At 31.8% G+C, this 21,888-nt stretch overlaps 2 protein-coding genes across 3 annotated transcripts in view; one reads left to right on the plus strand and one right to left on the minus strand.

Moving 5' to 3' along the window:
* Positions 1-1,235: 1,235 nt before the first annotated feature.
* LOC138333511 (neuronal growth regulator 1-like) lies at positions 1,236-8,705 on the minus strand. The gene is made up of 7 exons (XM_069281934.1): positions 8,548-8,705; positions 5,758-5,825; positions 4,725-4,792; positions 3,520-3,742; positions 2,800-2,961; positions 2,260-2,385; positions 1,236-1,753 (listed from the first exon to the last, which is right to left on the minus strand). Exons 1-7 carry the CDS (start codon positions 8,556-8,558, stop codon positions 1,326-1,328), a joined length of 1,086 nt encoding a protein of 361 aa, XP_069138035.1. The 5' UTR covers positions 8,559-8,705; the 3' UTR covers positions 1,236-1,325.
* Positions 8,706-12,934: 4,229 nt separating this feature from the next.
* The window catches only part of LOC138333512 (neuronal acetylcholine receptor subunit alpha-10-like), a 78,345-nt gene continuing 69,391 nt past the window's right edge, over positions 12,935-21,888 (plus strand). The window contains exon 1 of one of the 2 annotated variants that reach the window (XM_069281939.1): positions 12,935-13,053. The gene's annotated coding sequence lies outside the window, so the exon portion shown is untranslated. Of the gene's footprint in view, positions 13,054-18,381; positions 18,528-21,888 lie in introns of those variants that run through there. The other variant, XM_069281938.1, reaches the window with a different exon arrangement.

The raw sequence follows: 21,888 nt of genomic DNA on the forward strand, positions 1-21,888 counted from the left end.
GTAAAATCAAGTACTCTTCAAGAGATAGAAAGGTCTTAAGGTCCTTTACGAAAATTGTGAATTTGGGTCTCGCGTTTCCCTGTGGAGGGGGTCAATTTTATCATAAATATACGTTATGTAGGGAAAACACATCTATGATAATTATTTGCTTTATTGTCATAGGGAATGAGTCAAACTTGATAAGAATTATTAGCGTGAAATAGTATTTAAACATCATATCCACATTGATCCTGACTGACTCCCACTGGCTTATGGACGGGCTAAAATGGGTCAAAATGACTTAGCTTAAAAAAATCTTCTGATTTCACATATTTGATAAAACCAGATATTCTTCATAGTTTGAAAGGTCTTGATGAATTTCTTAGCCCTATGATCTCAGATTTTCTGCTTGGGAGGAGACCAAGCTAGGGACCGGTGGGGCGTGGCCAAACACGGTCAAATGAATAAAATTTCAAAGTATATTCTTTTGACCTAACAGATTTGATAGAACCAAATACTTCATAAATTAAAAAAAATTCAAATTAATGAAATCACTCGCTGATTTCAAGGGCCTGATAGGCCAATATATTGTATTTGTATGTGTTTGTTTCATTTTATCCGCTTTCCGCTAAGGCTTATGGGCCTCTTGTATATAATATATTATACAAAAACCCTTAAGGAACAATTACTCGAACAAAACTATCTTAGACAAAATTATAGATATCCCGGATCATACAGTATTTCTGTGGGTCGTTATGTAAGGAAACACTTATCTATCATTTAATGAAGTATAAAGAGACAAATGACTAAGGTTATAGGAATTTCATCGAATAAGTGTATTTGGATTTGTCAATGCAGCAATCAATTACATTAATTTGGTCGGTAGGAGGGAAAACTGTCATAATTCTTTATTTTTGAATGAGGCTGCTGACACAGTGACACGTTCATCATATGCGCAGTTTTAGCTATTGAATTGCGAAACAATTAACCTATACAATTTACAATTAATAAAAAAAATATTGAAGTAAAAAAATAATTCAATCCTCAACACTTAATGAAAGTGAATAATCTTTGATTTCATAAAAAAATATTATTGAATCACACTTTGCATTTTAAAATGAATGAATTCATTGTAATGAATGGAAGATGTTCTAATATAATTTCTGTTCTCACTGTAGTTAATCCAAGAACTTCAGACAGATACACTTTACTGTACCAAAACGTCAAGCTGAAAATGTTTTTAAACACAACTCATATTAAAAAAAAACAAGACAGTTTATTATATGCCGATATGTTAAAATTATATCAAAACGTGAGTTCAATTCACAATAATATCCTATATTATGTCATGGTCTTTTCTTTATTGTAATTGTCATTTCATCGACGCCGTATTCATTTGAGGCTCTACAGACATATTTCGTAAATTTATCGTCTAAAACAACAAATGAAATTTTAAATCTCCGCTCGTCCTGGAATAGCGACGGACAGATTGCAGAAACAAAGGATCCGATTTGTTTTGTATCAACAATTTGATTGCCAAGTCCCAGTGTTGATATCTTTATCCGATTACCTCCCTGATATCTGAACCACTCAATAGTGGCATTAGGAGATCCCGAACCACTACACACCAGAGAAAGTCGTACTCCTTGTTTCTTCTCAATGTAATAGCTTCTCGAGGTGTTTACCCCGAGTTTCTCCCCAAGATCGTCCACTGTGTCCCCACACTGATCATCACGATCATCACTGTATACGTCAAAGTCAGCCATGGCGCCAACTAGAAATAAAAATGTTCCCTTATCGAAATGTAAAGCTCTTTAAATATTTGATATATTTATAATACATGTATTTTGAGATTTTTCACACTTAGCCTACATATTAGGCGTTATAAATTTGTTCGATAAGGTCTGTCGTTTAGATTTAAGGGACAATCTGCTCTATAGACAATGTCAGAGGTGGAAAATACTTCTGTGCTCTGTATGAGTATGTTATATATTGATCTTTTGTCTTTTGATCAAATCAAGTTATGCGCCAAAATTTCGCATGGCATAGGAGAACGCTTAATGCACAAAAATTAATCCACCCTATTTTGATAAAAAAAACCGCCAAATTATCCCAGTTTACGGTATTTGTTCGTCAAATATAATCAGATATTGTTATTGTTAAATTCCTCTAGTATTATTTACAAGTGAATCGATTGCAAACCGGACGAAATATAGACATCAATTAACATATTCAATGACATTTTCTAGCAACAAAGTAATAATGCAGGCATCTACTTACAGTTAACGCGAATCCTGATATTCTGACTGGCCTCGTTCCGTGAGAGTTCGTTGGAAGCAACGCATCTGTACCAGTTATCACAATGACGCGAAACGTTCTGGATGTTGAGTAGCTTCCCCTGAATTCCTTGACAGAAAAAAGTCTATTTATAATTAATTGAACATTGATTGTTACGATTACATTAAAAATCAAACAAATTAACCATGAGTCCGAAAAAATAATCTTGAGAAGCACGTACAAAAAACAAAGTATGTAAATTAAACAAATCACAAAAACATAATTAATAAATAATTAATTATCATAAGTAATAGTTAACTCATTCTGAACAAAGTAATAAACTACACATAAACAAGAAATTAGCATAAATTTGTTTATATATGCAATAGAAAGATGTTCTGTAACGATTATTGCAATCTAAGTTATATTGTCAAACTTGCTGCATTATGCACTAAGATGTGTGATGCAATAAGAAGTAAAAAAAAACCATGTTTGCTGATGCATAACTGGACATTCTGAGATAATTCATGAAAGTAGGATTACCTATGTCCTGAACGGATTCCCGTCCATTTGAATCCAATTCTACAATCTGCCATTTGATGTTTGGTACCGGGTAGCCTGATGCGTTACACCACAGTTTGGCTGTACCGCCTTCGCGGATGGTAACATCTTTAGAGTAAGCTGTCTCCGGAATAAAAGCTTCCCCTTAACCAAGAATATGCCATAGGGTTTAGTCTTAGATATAAAAAAATCATATCAATCCAGAGGAATCTGTGCTATGAATTATTCCTGTGTATATAAAATAATCACTTATATTCCTATTTGATTATTTTAATTCTCTTATTTAAGTTAAAGCGACATCTACCGCGCGGTAGCAGTGCATAATGCGAAGGATATGTGCCATGCAACTACAATTTCTAACTTTAACCACAAAAATTGGTCAGCGGAGGCTTGGAGAGTGAGAGCAAAATAAGCAAGTGTAATGACAAATACAAAATTGTGATCAGAACTAGAAAAAGAATCCAGGGATATATTTATTCAAAACATGAATCATGTTTTGTAAACCCCTTTATTTTTGCGTATGTGATACTCCGCTTCGTTTTTTATGAATTCGCGATCATACATTCCTACTGACACTCGAGCATTCAAATAATTTTTATACCATAATCGCTAAAAATTGAATTCGAGTTCGTGCTGAAATGCGGTTTCACAAAATACGGTGGATTGTAGCTATGCGTTGTATATACAATAGTTTTTTCTTACTTTCTATTCTTAAATCATACACTTCGAGGACTTCTTTTTGTATAGCCGCAGTACACTCGTAGATACCTTCGTCATCATCATTGATTCGTGTTATAATGAGGTCATACCCGTAACGTTCGTCTACACATTTCTTCCTAACGTCGATTGGGTCCTCACCAGCGTCAGCGCATTTCTTTCGTTCGACCTTTGACCCAGTCTTTGTTATAATTCTCCATAGCAAAACCTGTATGATAGGAATCATTGGACATGGGTAGCAGCCCATACAGACTTGATAACATCCTCGATATCCAGTGTTTCCGATCACTTACGATCTCTATACCCCTGGACTATTTCATAGTAAAACTGGAGGCAACAGAACAGAACAGGTAATTCAGTCATTTGATGTACATCAAAAGAGCCGTATAACGGTACAGTGTTGTTGACTCTGTGACTTTGATGTTAGGTGTCGCCCTCTCTGTAGTCTTCAAAGGAAATCTTTGCTAGCCTGTGATTGGTCAAATGTTTTTCGCTGAGCTGCCTTCAATTTCACTATGAGATAGTCCAGGGGTGTCAATATCGTAAGTGATAGGAATCCCTGGGATATCGAGGATGACTTGATAGTAAATCAACAATAACTGAAATGAGGTAAAGTGAATGAATAGATCTGTTTTCTGAATTATTGTCATTTCTGTGTATTTCTTCTTATAATGATTTACAAATTAGACCATTCATGATACGTGACGATATAGTTTTAAAAGCACCGACGGTATATATTGATACCTCTAACCCTGTATTTTCACTTGTATCTAAAAAGGACCAATACTTGGGATACAATATCAGGTAAACAATAGTACAATTAGTTATCGATATATTTTGAAACGATATATTGAATTTAATATCCATTAATCTGTTTCGTGTTATATCAAGATAAAACCAATATATAGATATACATGTATATAAACAATATTCAAACAAAATCAGTAATACGATAAGTCACATTCTGATCGCAAGCGCTCTCAAGGTTGCCCCCATCTTCAGACGATATTTTATTGTCATTGAAACAACATTGTGACGAAACATAATCGAACTATTAAAAAGGGGAGGTAACAACTTATATAATGGAAAATTAATAATGAGGTAATAATAAACATAGATATATACATTTCCATTGTTAATGTAATGTGTCACAAATATAGCAACGACACAATCACATTGTTTGATTTTACCTCATCCTCGCTCCGTTTCCTGCAGTCAAACCTCACTTGTTCTGTTGGTTTTGCACTGATCAATTTAACTATAAATACAAGTTAAAACGATAAAAACATACAGCTGCTAGTAAAAAATCAATAAAGTTTTGTTATTAATGCGATTATGTAAGATAAGCGATCTGTATCATATAGCATATATTTTTATATAAGATCGCAATAAGATGATTAAAAATTAATAGGTCTTGATTTCGTAAAAAGAACTTTAATATAAATCAATGAGAAATTAAAATTAAATGCGTTATGTATATTTTAAAGGACGTATACACGAAATAAATACTTTATGTTATTACATTTTACAGAGTGAAATATAAGGTTTCGTAGTAAAGATTTATGTGATATTTTTACAAGTGAAAAATATCATAGTTTACTCGATGAAATAAAATTGTTTATTATCAGGAAACAAGGAATATTTTCCATATACGTGCAATTATTTTTCACTTATGAAAATAACATTTTTGAAATTATATATTCTGAAAATGTTCCAATTAATGTTGAAACGATAGTGTCAAAGATAAATAAGAAAATATAGGTGAAATCTGAATACATCAAATTAATATTGTGAATGCATTTTTGTCACAGACCAGTTTAAGAAATGTAAAAATATAAAGTTATACACATACACACTCATACACACAAAATGCATTATGGATGTCTACTAAAGTTTAAACATGTTAATGTCATGATATATTTCATTTCATATAGCATAAACATCGTACATTTTTAACTTGATTTGGTAGTTAACTTGCCCTCCAAAAATCATAATATAGCAAAGTCACATAAAGATAAACATTAAAAATAATTACAAACTAGACAAAAAATGACGAAGAGCAAATATGGTAGGAATTTTAGTAACCTTTATGTAGTTTTTATCCAGTGCTATTGTTCTCATTGTTCACATATTGTGAATATTAAATCCTTAGAATTATAAGAAATATGACCTATCATCCATATTGAATTCGAGATGGATTATATACAAACGGTATAAACTTACCATCACTATTGGTCCTCCTAGCAACCGTCTTTGTCAACAATGTCATTACCGCTAGGAGGACGTACACACTACAAAGTAATACATCGATCGTATAGTCCTTCTATAAACTTCATTAATTCGAAATTGATAATTAATATCATAAATACAACTACCCTTCTCTGTTTTACTTATAGCATACATATTGATGCATATTCTGTTTGGTACACACATAAAATCTAGAATTAAATGGTGTATTAAATGACAATTTAATCTTACTTGTAACGAACATTTCCATTGACTCAGATATTTACTTAATTAATGAAAAAATTACGTTGGTGTTTGTAATGTCGCTTTCAATGACTTATACAACAACGAAATGTCGTCGCAGAAAAGATCATCTGAATTTATTTTGGAAAAGATCAGTTAGATTGAATTATGGGGATTAATTTATTCATCTTCTTTTACGCTATAGAATACTTTTCGGTAAGCTAATCATATACTGAGTTCACAGATATTTTTTTCGAAAATTGTTTTATTCAATAGACATATAAATAACATTATTTTCCTTTCACAGAAAGACTTGCACACAAATTTCCATATTTTAATAGATTATTCTAATCTTGAACACAAACTTTCACTGCTTTCACACAGAGTTCACAGATTGTTTAGATGTATTTTCATCACATACAAATGTATTGGGATGGGACTGGGTCGATCACAGGTGACCAGGTAGCTCGGTCGCTCAGTCGGTAGAGCACTCGGCTAGTGTTTGGAGGGTCCCGGGTTCGAATCCCGGTCTAGCCGCTAAATTTTATCCTCTCCTGTTACCGCATTTTATATATTCGAGTAAGTCTCTCATTAATATGATTATGCAATAAAAAAATGATTGTCATGCACACAACTTTTGTTTTCAATGTTCCCGTTAGATAATATATAATTGCTATTTCACAGATGAGACAAAATAGCACAGGCTTACGTGTTCAATCTCGTATGATTAGATAATGTGAAATTGTGTTGTCATGGAAATCATAAATGTTGCTGAGAGTTTACTCTTAAAAATACAATATAAACAAGAACATGTGCTGGTTTTACATCTGTTTTGCGTGTATTTCACAGTATGTGTGCATTTCATTATATACATAACTACATATATATTGAATTTAAGTGTATATTTCTGATTATTATCGATTCTATGATATTGATTTGAAAGGATTAAAAATGCAATAATTAAACTTGGGCTAAAATGTGCTATTGGTATTGGTATTGACAGCAAATGACATTGAAAAACGATCGTCTAAGTAATCAAAATATGAATAAAAATATTTATAATTAACAATCGTGTTAATGATTAAAGTTAAAAAGTATGAAGTGTCAGTCAAATTTTAGCATACAATATAAATTAACTTCAATGATAAACTATGTATATGTACTTATATGAAGAAGAAAAAACAAAATTTGAATGTGAAAAAATGTGCTTTAGATTGACGGACACTTTTATTACAAGAACACAGATAAGACGCCATACATTGTTTTTAACATTTAGTCGTAAACAAAAATGAGAGTAAGAACAACAACTCTGGAATGATATTGTGTAAGGATGTAAACAAAAAATGCAGCAATAATATTTTCCATACTAATTGGAATGATTGTTATTATGTTACTTAGTTCACTAACCGAACATACTAATGTCTGAAATCAAAATCACTTTAATACGATAAATAGTTTCACTAAATTTGCTCCTGCTGTTTCATAATGTCAATTATTGGTGACACAATTTTTAATGATACGTGTTTAATTAGTACATGTTTTACTTAAATGATACCTCATAACGATTAGATTAAATAGCTGTAACAGGATATGCTAAAATATCGATATGCAAACAAAAGATCATTATACAGGCCCACATTTGCCGATTCTGGTTGAATATCAAATGTCAATCTTTCACTCCGAAAAAGAAGGACAGTAGGAATGAAACATTCTCATTTTGAGTGCATATCGACATAATTATTATGTACAATGTACATCAGCCCAGACAACATTGAATGGTTTATCATTTATCATTTATTAGTTGTAAATTTTACGTATTATTATATAAATTGTCATACTATTTAAAATATATGATTAATACATCTATCTTAGCTACATATCTGTTTAGGTAATTGTTAAAATTAATGCATGTGTCATGACAAGTATAAATTTAGACCAAACTTTATCTCAATATTCTGCAACATTTTATCTTTTAAATCATATACATTAATGCAGCAGCCATGGTGAAATTTCTTAATCCCATTGGTGAATGACCATCGGCTTATTAGCCACATGGACTTTCTGGTCTGTATCTGGTGGGTGAAGGTAATTTCCTCATGGTTACTGCATTCTCATTTCTTTATTATTATACTTTTTGAAAAACAAAATTACTATCTATAATCTCATTAATGATATATCATATATTGTCATGACTTATGAAACATATACTTTCAAATGCTTTCAAATACTCTTTCGTGTCATTTGTATATATATTTTGTTACCAGGGAGAGAACTTACATAGGCACTGCCTGTTGTTCGATCCTATTTCAACTTGTTTGAAATAAAATTTTTTGTTGAAATGAAACATTGAATGGTTTAACACCCCTTTACACCAAAGATAGATTGCAGCAACGTGAAGAGATATGGAAATAATATTACCCTGGTGATATTAAATATTTAATAAACACCTCGTTCTAACAACAAATACATAACATCACTCAACAAGAAACAAACGTCTGATGCTTGAGATGAAAATATATCTTATAAAATAACTGTACAATTTACCTTTTAAGCATTTTTTAGCCTGAAATATTTCCTGATCGTTTCACAAACTTCACCTTTTTCCAATGAGTATCATTTGAGCATACATTCACAGAGTAATGATATATTTGTGTTGGGTTAGATCGTCGACCAACTAGACGGAAACATGACACATATTTGAAGTGGCTGTGGAAACGAGGCTCACGATTAGGACATTTAGTGTTTCGTATGTATATATAAACATCTCATATTCAGGAGATGACAAAGTGCATAAAAACAAAACCACATTTGTGAAATGCTTTTAGACAATTTATATTTATTGACTATAAAATACGATTTCTTAACTTTAGTTAACCCTTGCAATGGTTACAATCCATACGAAATAGAAATAAAAACTAAAGTATGTATTTATTTGTGTCAAAGATATCCTAGCTATCCATAGCCAAAACAGCTTAATTGTATCAACTTAATTATATAACGCTGATTCAGAGATGGTCTCCATATTTTACAATTCTGGCGAAGAAATGCTATAGAAATAGACTGTTTTTACTTTGACTTATATTTCAATTTTCAGAAGTTTGCGGAGATTAAATTATTAAACGCAAATTATGAGACATTTCAGTCAGGTAAATACTGTGTTTTTTTCAATTCAGAGTGTTATTGATTTGAACTGAAATTACGGACACACAGTTCATATTTGCAACGATATCATTATTTGAATGTATTAACTATTTAAATTTCCGCGTTTATTGCATGTTAAATGTAATCTTATGATCTAACTACAGTATTTAATCCTAACAAAAAATGGTATGACTTTTGAAATAGTCTTCTCTGGAAATTATCTAAAATTAAATCATTTACAAATCAACAGAAATTCTGTTGATATTTTTCATATCTGAATGCTTTTGATTAAAATAATAAGCAAACATACTTCTAGCAGTAACTATACAGCTGTTCTACTGTATATTAACACACAATATCAACAGAATGCACTACTTCTTGTACAGTGTAAATATTTGCGGAAATGGTGTGATAACATCCGGTCGTAATATTACATACATCTAGCAACTTTTGTCATTGACACATCGCATTGCAATCAGGATGTACCTACTTTAGGGTAAGTTGCTGGCGAGTTTCTTTCTAGCTAGCGGCTTGATGTAGGTTATTGTACTCCTGACAAGACGCTCATTTATGTATTGTATAGACATACACAGCATTCCACTGAAAGTTTTAAAATGATAAGTATTGCTACTTAGTCAGTCCATAATTATTTTATACATTCGTAAATGTGTAAGTCAAGGGAAAAATTTGACCTATACATAATACTCTGATCTATTTAAAATATCACTCGCCTAACTCTGGCAAAAACAAAACGGAAAAAAAAATAAAATCCTAATAACACGGCATCGATTCGTCATAGAAAACTCTTCAATGGATGTAAAGCATTTTCATATCATTCATATAAACAATAACAATCGGATACCATATACAGCCGGTTATTTTCGTAGGCTATCTCACTGAAGTATACCATCAGCTAAAGCCAACGGAAATCATAGCTCACCCGGTCACATTACATTGCCAACTGGCGAACCAGTCGTCCCACTCCTTTTATGCTAAGCAGCAGAAGACAAAACTACCACTATTAATGACTGTATTGTGTCTCGGCCAAAAGACAGACCCCGGAGCCGTCTTTAATATACAGGGTTGGTTGGATGATTAGGTTTAACCTTCTAGCTAAGATATTGAAATAAATGCAATTTATCGTGTACTTTGTTGCATTTTAATTCCAAGCTTCAACTAAACTAAATTGAAAAGCACCAAGCGCATTATAATCCAATAATAATTAGTATTTTATATTAAGTTGCTAGGTACAGGCTAAAATCAAATAGATATTTCCAAAAATATGTGTTGTCTCCCTTACATCGTGTTTGATACAAATATAAATTCAAGATTCCAAGGAGTAAAGAACATTAATTAGTATTTATATTAAGTTGTTAGGTACAGACTAAAATCAAATAGATTTTTCCCAACATAAGCGTTTTCTTCCTTACATCGTGTTTACCAATGTTAATTTCAGAATTACATAGATTACCATAAAATCAAAGAGATATTTAAAAAGATACTCGTTGCCTCCCTTACATCTTGTTTGACAATCTCTGTGACGAAATGTCATTCAATTTGTTTTAAACTTGATATTATGTAATTAACTAATTATTGGACATTACAACGTTCTGTCTATCTTGCGTATTGACCAAACAAATACTTTAGAAAGAACAGTTTGCAGAACATACAGATTCATTTTTGAGTGAATATAGTCCTTTCGCCATGAGGGAGCAACATACATTTGTAGCTACATGTATATACAAATTGTCGATTTCAGGTGATTTAACAGGATGGAGAATGTGCATTTAAACTGAAATACATGTGACATAAATGTTGTCAGATTCCATATGAAACAAAGTGGGAATAAGGATCTCGATGTTATGTAAAATGAAATTATTGATGAAGATATCCCTTTATTTCAGTAATGAAATTAAAGATATAGCATCTTAAATAAATTTCCATATCATATGAAATAGTTTGAAACGAGAGGAGTTTCATAACATTTCATATGGAATTACCACGAAGGATTTAAGATACTTCTTATCACATAACTACAACAACCTACATATGCAAAAATATTACAAGGGTGAAGTCACTGACTATCAGGCCAATATGTGATGATGATATATGTTTTTAAATACGTGATTACAACAACACCTATATGAACGAAATGGAGAAGTAAGCAAGTATGGCCAACTTTATGATTGTCCCTGTATGCAAGGAAGGCTATTATTTCTCTCCTTTGGTCGAATAAATAGCAATTGGCTTGTCCGTTTTCAGTATAAAGTGACACAATGGGGTATGCTTTGCGCTCTCAGCAATAAAATATACTGCAGTCTCCCAAAATTCGCACACACGAAACACAGCGCATACTCAGGAGGTCCTTCATAAATGAACCTTTCTATTTAACAGACGTAGAGGTTAGCAACAAATCATTTCATTTCATTTCTGCAGTTTATTTGGCTGGTATCTCAACATTTGAATTACAATTAACTTTTCATTACACGAATATATTAATGAAAAATTCGCATTTCGTTTCTTTAAATATTATCAGGGAAATAAATGAACACTTTAACTATTGTTGTTTGATCCTTACATTCATTAACTTGTTTGTGTAATATCATTAACAGGCAATAAGAAATTGTAAAATGTATTTCAAAGTATCTATACTTAAAGGCCCACTACCTTTCCGAAAAGGCTTTTAATTTTTAAAATGGGAATGTAAAACAAGATCGATATTTTTGTAGAGTCTTAAAAATGATTAACTTACCATTAATACTACATTTATCACCACCTTCTGAACGATTTGATTAAAATAGATAAAATGTTTATTTTCATAACGCGGGTCGTATTATGTTTCCCGCCGTCGTCCTAAATACCGCGCGGTAGTTGACTATCACTGCACCATACGGCAAAACAGCGAATTGACTCTCCACTGTTTTCATATAACGCAGGAAATCTTGCATATGTTTGGTGTCGTAAACTATTTTAGGTCATCGGTATGCATTTTCTGATGTTATTAATGTTTTTTAAGAAACCTTTATATTTTGCTTCGGAAAGGTAATGGGCCTTTAAGGATTTTGTTGGTATTGTCTGTATCTAATGAACAATCATTTGTTTACAAGCATGGGCACAAATTTAAAGTACATCGTTGATTAAAATGTCGTCTTGTCGTCTTTTTTAAAGAACGCAAATAAAGACTTATTTAAAAGACAAAACGCTAACAAAAAGATGTCAAATAGGTCGGAGGTGTATCTTCTCGTAATTTGTAATAATGACCAGAATGAAGATTAAAGTGATAGGACAAACGTTAGCCTGTGTTAAGATTGTGAAGTTGTATAGAGATTGTATTCAAAAACATTAGCTATACCATCTGATTAAACTTCGTGCGGGATGATTAGCACTCACCAAGCATGAACATATCCTTGTATATGTCACCATGTAGAAAAGTATTACATAGTTTATTTGTTTTAAGTTTCCTATATCAGACAGTTGTTACGAATTAAAGTTTTTACCTACCGGCTTGCTTTGTATCTTTATAGCTTAAAGCTAAAGGATATCAAGATAAAATTGATACACATCCAAAGCGTTTTTAAAATCCAATCTGGTAATTCAAATTTCCAAATCACCTGCTCAATTACGATAAGCATACAATTTTAACTGTTTTATTATTTTAAGTTGAAATGTGATACCGATTTTGTACAAACATGAAATGAACTTTAATCTTAGTGGCCCTTTAATCCCTACCTTTTCAGAAAGAACGTTTAAAGAAACCAGTTCACCGAAGAACGGATGGAAACAGTATCAACTTAAGTTTGAAAAGCCACACTGTTCGACTACCAACAGTAGTATGAAAGTTTGTGATATTGTTTTTAGGAGAAAAAGGGAACTTCACTTTAACAGCATACTTTTCTAACTAAGGAAAAGGTAGGTAACAATGTTTATTTTACGATCACTTCAAATCTAGCTTCCATTTATGTGTTAGTTTGTGTGTTTCGTTTTAAGAATTAAGATTAAGAATCTTTCAATAAGGATATATATGAACTTAAAATCTATACGGATAGATCAATATAAACTACATTATGTTATGCACATGTATATTACATTTCTTTTATATTTATTCATTAAACAACTTCAGAAGGGGATATCTTGAGTTAAGAACACCATCAGCTTTTGACAATAAAGTTTATGATAACACACGAATGAAAAAATCCGTGCTTTTGAGGTGAATTTTATATGTTTCTCTGATTTAATCTCTCGCCTAAGCAGGTGAAAATCTTTTGCTGAAATGAATAATTGTTTTTTAAAAAATGTTCGGGGATGAGACAACTAAGTCCATTATATCGAATTGTAAAAGTACAGTATACATGTATAATGTATACGAAGGTCGTCAACGAACGAAATGTTATATAATTAAACGTATTGGAGTATTGCCTTTTTATGTTTAAAATGTTTAAAATAACGAACTTTTTCAGATGTATGAACAACAGCCAACTGGCCGATCCAAAATGTACACATCAATTCGATTGAATCTTTTCCCAGGTGTTTAACAGGAAATTCCCAATAGACGATTGCGTTCTACATGTACCTAAATAAATTCAAATTGAATGTAATTGTTTTAAGATAATACCTTGTCGAAAAATTAATTACCACCTTGCTAACCTTTATTTTCGTCCAACACCTGTACACGACAGATAATGCTTTATTTATTTGGTTCATGGTTTTTAGTTATGATTTTTGATAAACATTGTCCTATCCTTCCAAATCGTCAGACGTAGCGTTCCATGCGGTGCCTGCACCCAAATGACATATTATCTACAAACTCCACAACTACATATCATGGCGTACAATCTGACATGCCGTGATCACCTAAGCGTTTGAAGTCATTGTAAAGCCTGCTTTATGTTGAAGATTTTAATTGATACCGATTCATTGTTGTTGATATCTTAAACCCTGGTCTGTCAGCACGAAACTCGTCTGTATTTATAGGTTGTGATAGAGTAAAGAATATAAAGTTACTTCTGTAACACGAAATTAAATGGCATCCCAACACAATAAGTTATTTATTGATCTTTGGAAAACATCGCATTATACCGTATAATGAACAACACTTAAAACATTCAGTGTAAGATATAGAACAAACTTAATCAGAATTTTGCCCTTACATAACCTTTATAATCACTTATATTCCATCATATCAAGGCAAACATTATATACACTGTGTAAAATCCTTTATAACTGAAATAGATAATCATGTGATACTACTTCTCCATGTATTTTACATTGTGGATATACTTTCGTCCTGATACATCTGGTGATAGTTTGCGTGCCTATAAATCACATTGGCCAGTTGAACAGAATTGATATGATCGAAGAAGACATAATTCGTTTGTATGATGGTGTCAATCTTAACCTGTAACTTTTATTGTTTGTGAAATTTGACAAAATATACAAAAACAATATGAACGTTTCTCGAACTTTTTTTTAGAAAGATCAGATAATATTTATATAACCAAATGAGAACCCCATAATATTTACACTATAGTCTCTCTATATGATTGAAAGAATTATGTAACAGAAAGAAACATAATGTAATTTAATGAAGAGATAAAAAAGTTTATTTTATCAAATTATACATGCAATAAACTAACGCTATACAATGTATCTCGCAGACAAATCTTGGTCTGATGAAGATATGACAGATAGCATTTGGTTAAATGAGACACAGTAATTATATCTATACATATAGATAAGAGAGTTAGACTGTCCACTGTGTAGTGTCATGATAGAGGGACCATGCTGAGTCAGTATCCCTGGCTGAAGGGAAGGGTTGAACCCCGTGGTGACCACATGATAGCAGGTCTCAGTAAGAGCTAAAATAAATGTGTTTGTTTTATATTTAAAACAAGTAATAAGTAAAGAATTATAATAGTGAATAATGTAATTTACTAAGTATTGGATACAGGAAGATGTGTATTATTGATATACTGAGTTACAATTCAATAGGCAGTATAGTTTGGAAGCTGTATAGCTTTTGCAGTAATGTTTAGTATGTGAAAGTCAGTATTTCTAATGTAACATTTGTAATTAATAATAGTTCTATATATTTTCTATATCATAAGAAAGAAGATAAAGTTATCTTTAATTTGCAACCTTTATATTGGTTGTGTACTATATGGTTTCATAAATATATTAGGATAAAGATGTATAAGAAACACAGACTAGGCCTGTCAGGCAAAACCTAGAGATCCTTAGGGAGTCTGATTAGGGTGTCTTCTACCAGGTGTGGCAGGGACTTGTATAGAGCCCAAAATCTAGACTAGTAGTTCGAGAGGTTCTAGAAGTTACAAAAGGTAATAGTAAGACCATTGGAATATATATATATACATGGAGTGTAATTGGTGAATGTGAGGCGCTGATGTAAAATTGTGGAACCCTAAGTAATAAATATGAGGAACTGGCAGTTTGGATTGGACATTATGTTTTTAGCGTAAACTAAGCATAATCATTATGTATGATTATGCAAGTGCTGTGATCAGCCGCGACGGCCGGTCATACAGACATCATCGATGACATCGATTGGATAATCTTCATAGTGCTCCAGATATCCTCTTGATTAGTGACACATTCTAATGTAGTATAATTTAGTGCAGTGATTGTATGTGATGCTTGATGATCGGCGAATAAAGACATGTTTATTCTCCAACCGTAGCCAAAGATAGACATTGTATGAGGTTCTGTATATATACTATCCAGTGATTGTCAAAACTGATCATAACATTCAATAGTCTTCACATGTATGCGGAAGTCTATAACATGTGGTACACATTATAAGTAAAACATAATGGCTACCCTCTGCATGTGGATCAACTGGATTACATGCCAATCTGACAACGGGTGAATCTAAATATTGTTCGTACATAAATGCGTTGTAAGATCAAATCATGGTCTGGTCCGGTCAATTCCAGTAAATATTGATTCAAGATTCTATAAACTTATTGCGTCGTATCTACACGGTTGTAGTCTGCCTGCGATTGTACGTCTGAAGTATAACATCATAAATGAAAGAAAATTTCTATGTAAATCAATGCATTATCTTCGACATATGTGGATAAGGAGAAATGATGAAATTATGCAATCAGTTGCAATATTTTTTTTTATCAAAAGAATATTGAGAAAAGTACAACACACATTAACTAGATCACTATAATATATATATAAAGCATTTTTTTAAGTTTCACAACTACGAATTTGTTACACTGTTACTTTTGAAGAAATACAATGTAGTGCATCCATAAAAAGTAATCGATTTTTGCTATTGTCAGCGATGAAAAAAATATCTAAACAATTTCGATGTAAAGATTGAATGAACCAAATATTTAAGCCGTAATCAATGTAATCATAACATAAAACATGTACAACAAACATGTCCAGTATACAATAAAACGTATCAGTGACCTCCTCTGTTTAAGGACCACCTGTTTATAAATGAATGTTTTGGTCCCCGAAAAACTGTATAGTTGTTCAATGTCGTGAGTGTAAAAATTTGCGATTCACTTCGCGAATGTACATAATTCGCCGGAAATTTTTTTTTCGCGAATTTTTTTTTTTTTTTTTTTTTTTGTAGACTTTGTAAGCGTCACAGATAGAGATTTACATGTAAAAACAATGATTTAAAAAAAATCATTCGGGAGATATTGAGTTGCGAATTTTAGTAAATTTGCAAATTTAGCGAAATTATACCTCTTGTAAATAATAGCGATTATACAGTCATTTAACGCACCTTCACCTAAAATTCAATTGGGTTATTTACATTTGTATCTATACACTTTACTGTATTAGACTGTGTTGAGTGTTATCACCAAGAACGTTATAAAATGGCATTACTGTCAAAACATTTTCATAACAAATGCATACAGATGTTTTTATTCAATTGCATACAGATGTTTTTATTCATTTGTATGAAAGCTTTATTCCTTCAAGTAGTTTTTCTTTACTCACATTCTGTTTATATAATTATAATCTAACATTGTATACAAACGAGTCGTCGTTAGATAACCAAAGAATGTAAGGGGGAGTAAACCTACCAAGATACGGTGGCCATTTTTAACTTAATGTTTTGATAATCACTTTATTTCTTGTTTTATTGGTCTTTATCTCACAGCAATTCAAAGTATTTTAAACGGAAAATGTCTTACATTAACTAGTAGAAAATCGTCTTTAAGAACTCTCCTTGCGAACTTGATGCTCTCTCTACCACATCAACTCTCACTGTCCTTGAAAATCAGGTAGTGTCGTTCATTCTTTCGAGAAAAATACATGGTTGTACAAATTACCGCAGAAGGAACATATGTAATGTTCAATCATCAAAAGCGTCCATGATCGTCAAACATGTCAAAGAATCTTGAAGGCCAAAATGTTTTGTTTTTTCAATGTTAGAATAATTTTGGAAACCCTTTCACTGTTAACCTGGTATGCATGTGAAAAAAAATCAAACGATATTTATTTCATTCTTGTAAAATGATTTTTTCATTGGAAAAGCATTGCGTTCACATTTTCGCTTTATAGTTCCGTATTCTTTACTGCATATTAATCACAGTACGTTAATGTGAACATATTTGATGGGATTTGTTCATTTAGCAAGAGTTTTCAGGAGAACAATCTCATTTGATTATAAAGGATGTAGGTTCACATAAACTTCTTTTTAAGTTCACATTCATTACTGATTACTATGACGTTAAATAAGATGGCCCCGAAGAGACGATATCGTAAGTGCTTGCTTTTGCCTATCGCACAAGCAGTATAATTGCTTAAATGAGACAAATGAGGTGTGCATCAACTTAATCATAGAAAATTGAAACAATCTTATGAATGTTACTTTAGAAAAAAATCAGAACTATGGGTATAACATGATCTTCTTGTGCAATTACTAAAAGGATTTTCAATGCTTACGTGTTGTAGACATTTTGAGCGCTCTAGTGAATACAATCTGGTGCTTATCAAGGTTCCTATCCTGTAAATCAGGCCACTGACTTTGTTGTTTTAAGTAATCATATAAAGAACAACATTAACACGTTTCAATTTGGTGAATTGTTTTGTTGCGTAAATTTCTCTATTGTTAACTGATGCTTCACATGATGTAATATTAGCTATCGATTGACATTACGTATTAGGACGTGTTATCTAGTGCAGAGATGATAGGGATGTCATGTACTACAGTGTATACGACCTGTTGTGTTTCTGTGTATTGTAAAACCCCTCGTCTGTGTGTTATGGTTGAGAGACAAATCACCCGAGACGACAAATATTGGCACCGAATAATCTAAATCTGCTGGCGCGAATACTAGACTCGCACTGGGAATTACCATAGAGCCGTGTAATTATTGAAATTACAACCCAAGGTAAGAAGACACTTCCTCATAATTCAATATATGAAAATCTTGTTATTATTTTACATCATAATATCTTATGCAGTCGTTCATTTTAGCAATATTTTTTTTTTCGACAATAATTCCCATGATTTGATGACGTGTTGATATGATAAGTAAGTAAATGGTTACTTTATTACCAATCGGATTAAAATTCAAAATCCCTATCAAAAACATCCCTTGAGGGGTCACGACATCTATGAAACGAATTATAGTGGCAGTGATTATATGGATTTCAATCAAATCGCTTTTTGATGGTTTTTTTGTGATAATTGGGTAAATTAATGTGCCACAATAATTTACATCACAAAGGTCCAAATATCTTTAACTTGAATACTACACCGGGAGAAATCTACCAGATCGCTACAGGTTTACCGATATTTACCAATACCAAGAATACCAGAAAAGTTACATTTAATAATATCATTTGAGATATTTTTGTTTACATTATCATTTATAAAGTTCACATAGTTGAGAAAACATTTTCTGTGAACTCATTATTTTAAGATAATTTATGTGAAATCATTATTTTACGATATTTTATGTGAAATCATTATTTTACGATATTTTATGTGAAATCAGCATTTTACGATATTTTATGTGAAATCATTATTATACGATATTTTATGTGAAATCATTATTATACGATATTTTATGTAAACTGATTATTTTACGATATTTTATGTGAAAACATTATTTTACGATATTTTATGTGAAATCATTATTTTACGATATTTTATGTGAAATCATTATTTTACGATATTTTATGTGAAATCATTATTTTACGATATTTTATGTGAAATCATTATTATACGATATTTTATGTAAACTGATTATTTTACGATATTTTATGTGAAATCATTATTTTACGATATTTTATGTGAAATCATGATTATGATAAGATGATGAAACATAATGTCATAGATTGACCCTCTATATAGGTTGTGTACTCTTTGATGCATCAGGGAGATCAAAGGCACGACTTGGAATAAAATTCTGACACTAGCTGATACTGAAATCAAAGGTCAGGATACTAGTACAGATTATAACTGCATGGCATGAACAAACCATAAGGGAGCATTAAACAGACTGTTACATACCTATCGATACGGCCTGTACACATATAATGTTAATCTGACTGTCTGTATAGTCACACAAAATAAACGATGCAGAATATGCTTCTTCAGATTCAGAAATATATATTAATTCCGCATTTTATTATTGTACTTTTTACTTTGATATGAGGTTACATAATAAAAACGGTCGAACACTTCATCTCAAATTTTGTGCGATCTTGACCATTGTTTAGGTATAAGAATCCATATCGGGCGCAGGAAAACAATACATGTGTATAAAGGATCCAGCGGTACGTCAGAATATGACAGTTTTAGTAGCAACGGAATGCAATAGCCGGTATTCGAAGGTAAATATACATTATCTGTGTCTTGTGTTCTTAACTACTCCCTAGACATGGTTTGACAAGTTCCGGCTCTGAACTAGTCAATAACTAGGATCTTATGCCAAACAGTTACTACTTACTAGCAAAAGCGAAATTCTCATAAAGGTATCATATTACGACATACATAGTACTGTATTCCATATTTGATCTATTCTAGGACACCAAAGTAATATGGAAAGTTTTTTTTTAATGATTTCAATATCTAAATACAACAAATACATCATATCAGTCACAGAGTATGATACTACTTATACCATAAACATTAAAGTATATGACGATATGTATATAAACTCATATACTATTAAAACACGTGTTTTATGAATATATTGATTCTTTAGGGTTTTTTGTTGTTGCAAACGAATAAAAGTTCATTGATAGTGCGATAACTCTACCAAGTACTGTCCGCCGCAGGTAATCAGCGAACTATACAGAACCTAAATTCTAACATTGTTTTTGGGGAAATCGGTGAACATACTATTTATTGTTGGCACATAGCAGAGAACGACATTATTCAAAAAGTCATACTATGTGTATGTGTCGAAAGTGCCTATATGACAATTGATAATGGTATTAACCTAGATTTGAAGCTTTAGAAAATTCATATCGATTATTGCACAGATATTCAAACAGGCTATTTAATCTCCGAAGTAATATCCCTTTACGTTAATAACGAGTTTCACATATGAGCAATTGTAACCTTATCTATCTGAATGAACAAAACTATGGTAATGTTCGTTGGTTTGTCAATATTCATCAATCCGACATATTTAATAGCATGTTACTTAAGATACAATATTAATGCACAGCTGGTAATTTTCAAAATTATAATTAACAGCTAACATAGGTGAAGAACTAAAAAATCCTATAACAGCTTCAGCATCAAGTCGGAAATGAAAATCAAGAAACACCACAACCGATATTTAGACCATTAGTGATTGTTAGATTTAACGCCACGGAAGTAAAAACAAAATATCATTTTCGACCCATTTTGCATTATTTGAAATTAAATAGTTCCCCCCAAAATGAAACGGATATAAAATGATCGAACAATTTATCATCGCAAAATGGCTATTAAACTAATAACTATGGCGTCAACTTGCGAGACTGCCAATTATTGTATTACTAAATCAAAGATTGAATTAATTTTAATTAAGAAATGTGTCGATAACGAAGTGAAAGGCTTTGAATCAGGAACAAACCGTCTTCAAATATCGCGTATTGTTTTTAATATTAATTTCAACAAAATGCGCCAATTGATCAGATTCTTTACGATGAGTTTGAGTAAAGGCGATCAAACGCAAAATGGTGCATTTATATTTTAGCTGATTAACAAAAAGCTGCTTAATGTTTCCGTACTTGCTTGGTGCTGTGTGTAACGTATTTGAATAATTAAGAATCACTTACTACCGAAATACCACTGGTTTCTCATCATGCTATACATCCGGATAAAAGTAAACAAATTCCAATGATGCTGTGTAGACCAATCCTCCGCGATATGGAATAAAAAGCGCGCGCCAACATTTAAGATAATACAAGAACGTGATGTTACGCCCAGTGGCAATAAAATAATCAGCAGAGAGAACAAAATCATTAAAATGATAGGAAATCAGTATTTTGATTATTGAAGGCAAAATCATGCAGCTAAATGCTCAAGCTAAGCATGCGCCTTATACGTGTTGATACCCTTTCAATCATTTTAAATGGAGATAATGTTGAAAAGATGTTTTCTAATTAGGCTATTCAAATTTTTATAATGAAATTATATTTGTACGATATGAAACATCGTTACTTTGTAAAATATGTACGCTGAGTATAAGATATCATATGTTTTGATAAAACCTCTCCATGGGCGGTATGATTAAACGTGCATCAGCT

This window comes from Argopecten irradians, chromosome 10 (assembly GCF_041381155.1).
Source record: "Argopecten irradians isolate NY chromosome 10, Ai_NY, whole genome shotgun sequence".
In the NCBI taxonomy this organism is placed as follows: domain Eukaryota; kingdom Metazoa; phylum Mollusca; class Bivalvia; order Pectinida; family Pectinidae; genus Argopecten; species Argopecten irradians.

Excerpts from the sequence above, each read along its gene's own strand:
- LOC138333511 (XM_069281934.1), bottom strand. Across the intron at positions 3,743-4,724 it reads GGAAACGGAGCGAGGATGAG|GTTTTGCTATGGAGAATTAT; the intron begins GTAAAATCAAAC and ends CCTATCATACAG. Across the intron at positions 1,754-2,259 it reads TATCAGGATTCGCGTTAACT|TTGGCGCCATGGCTGACTTT; the intron begins GTAAGTAGATGC and ends TTTTATTTCTAG.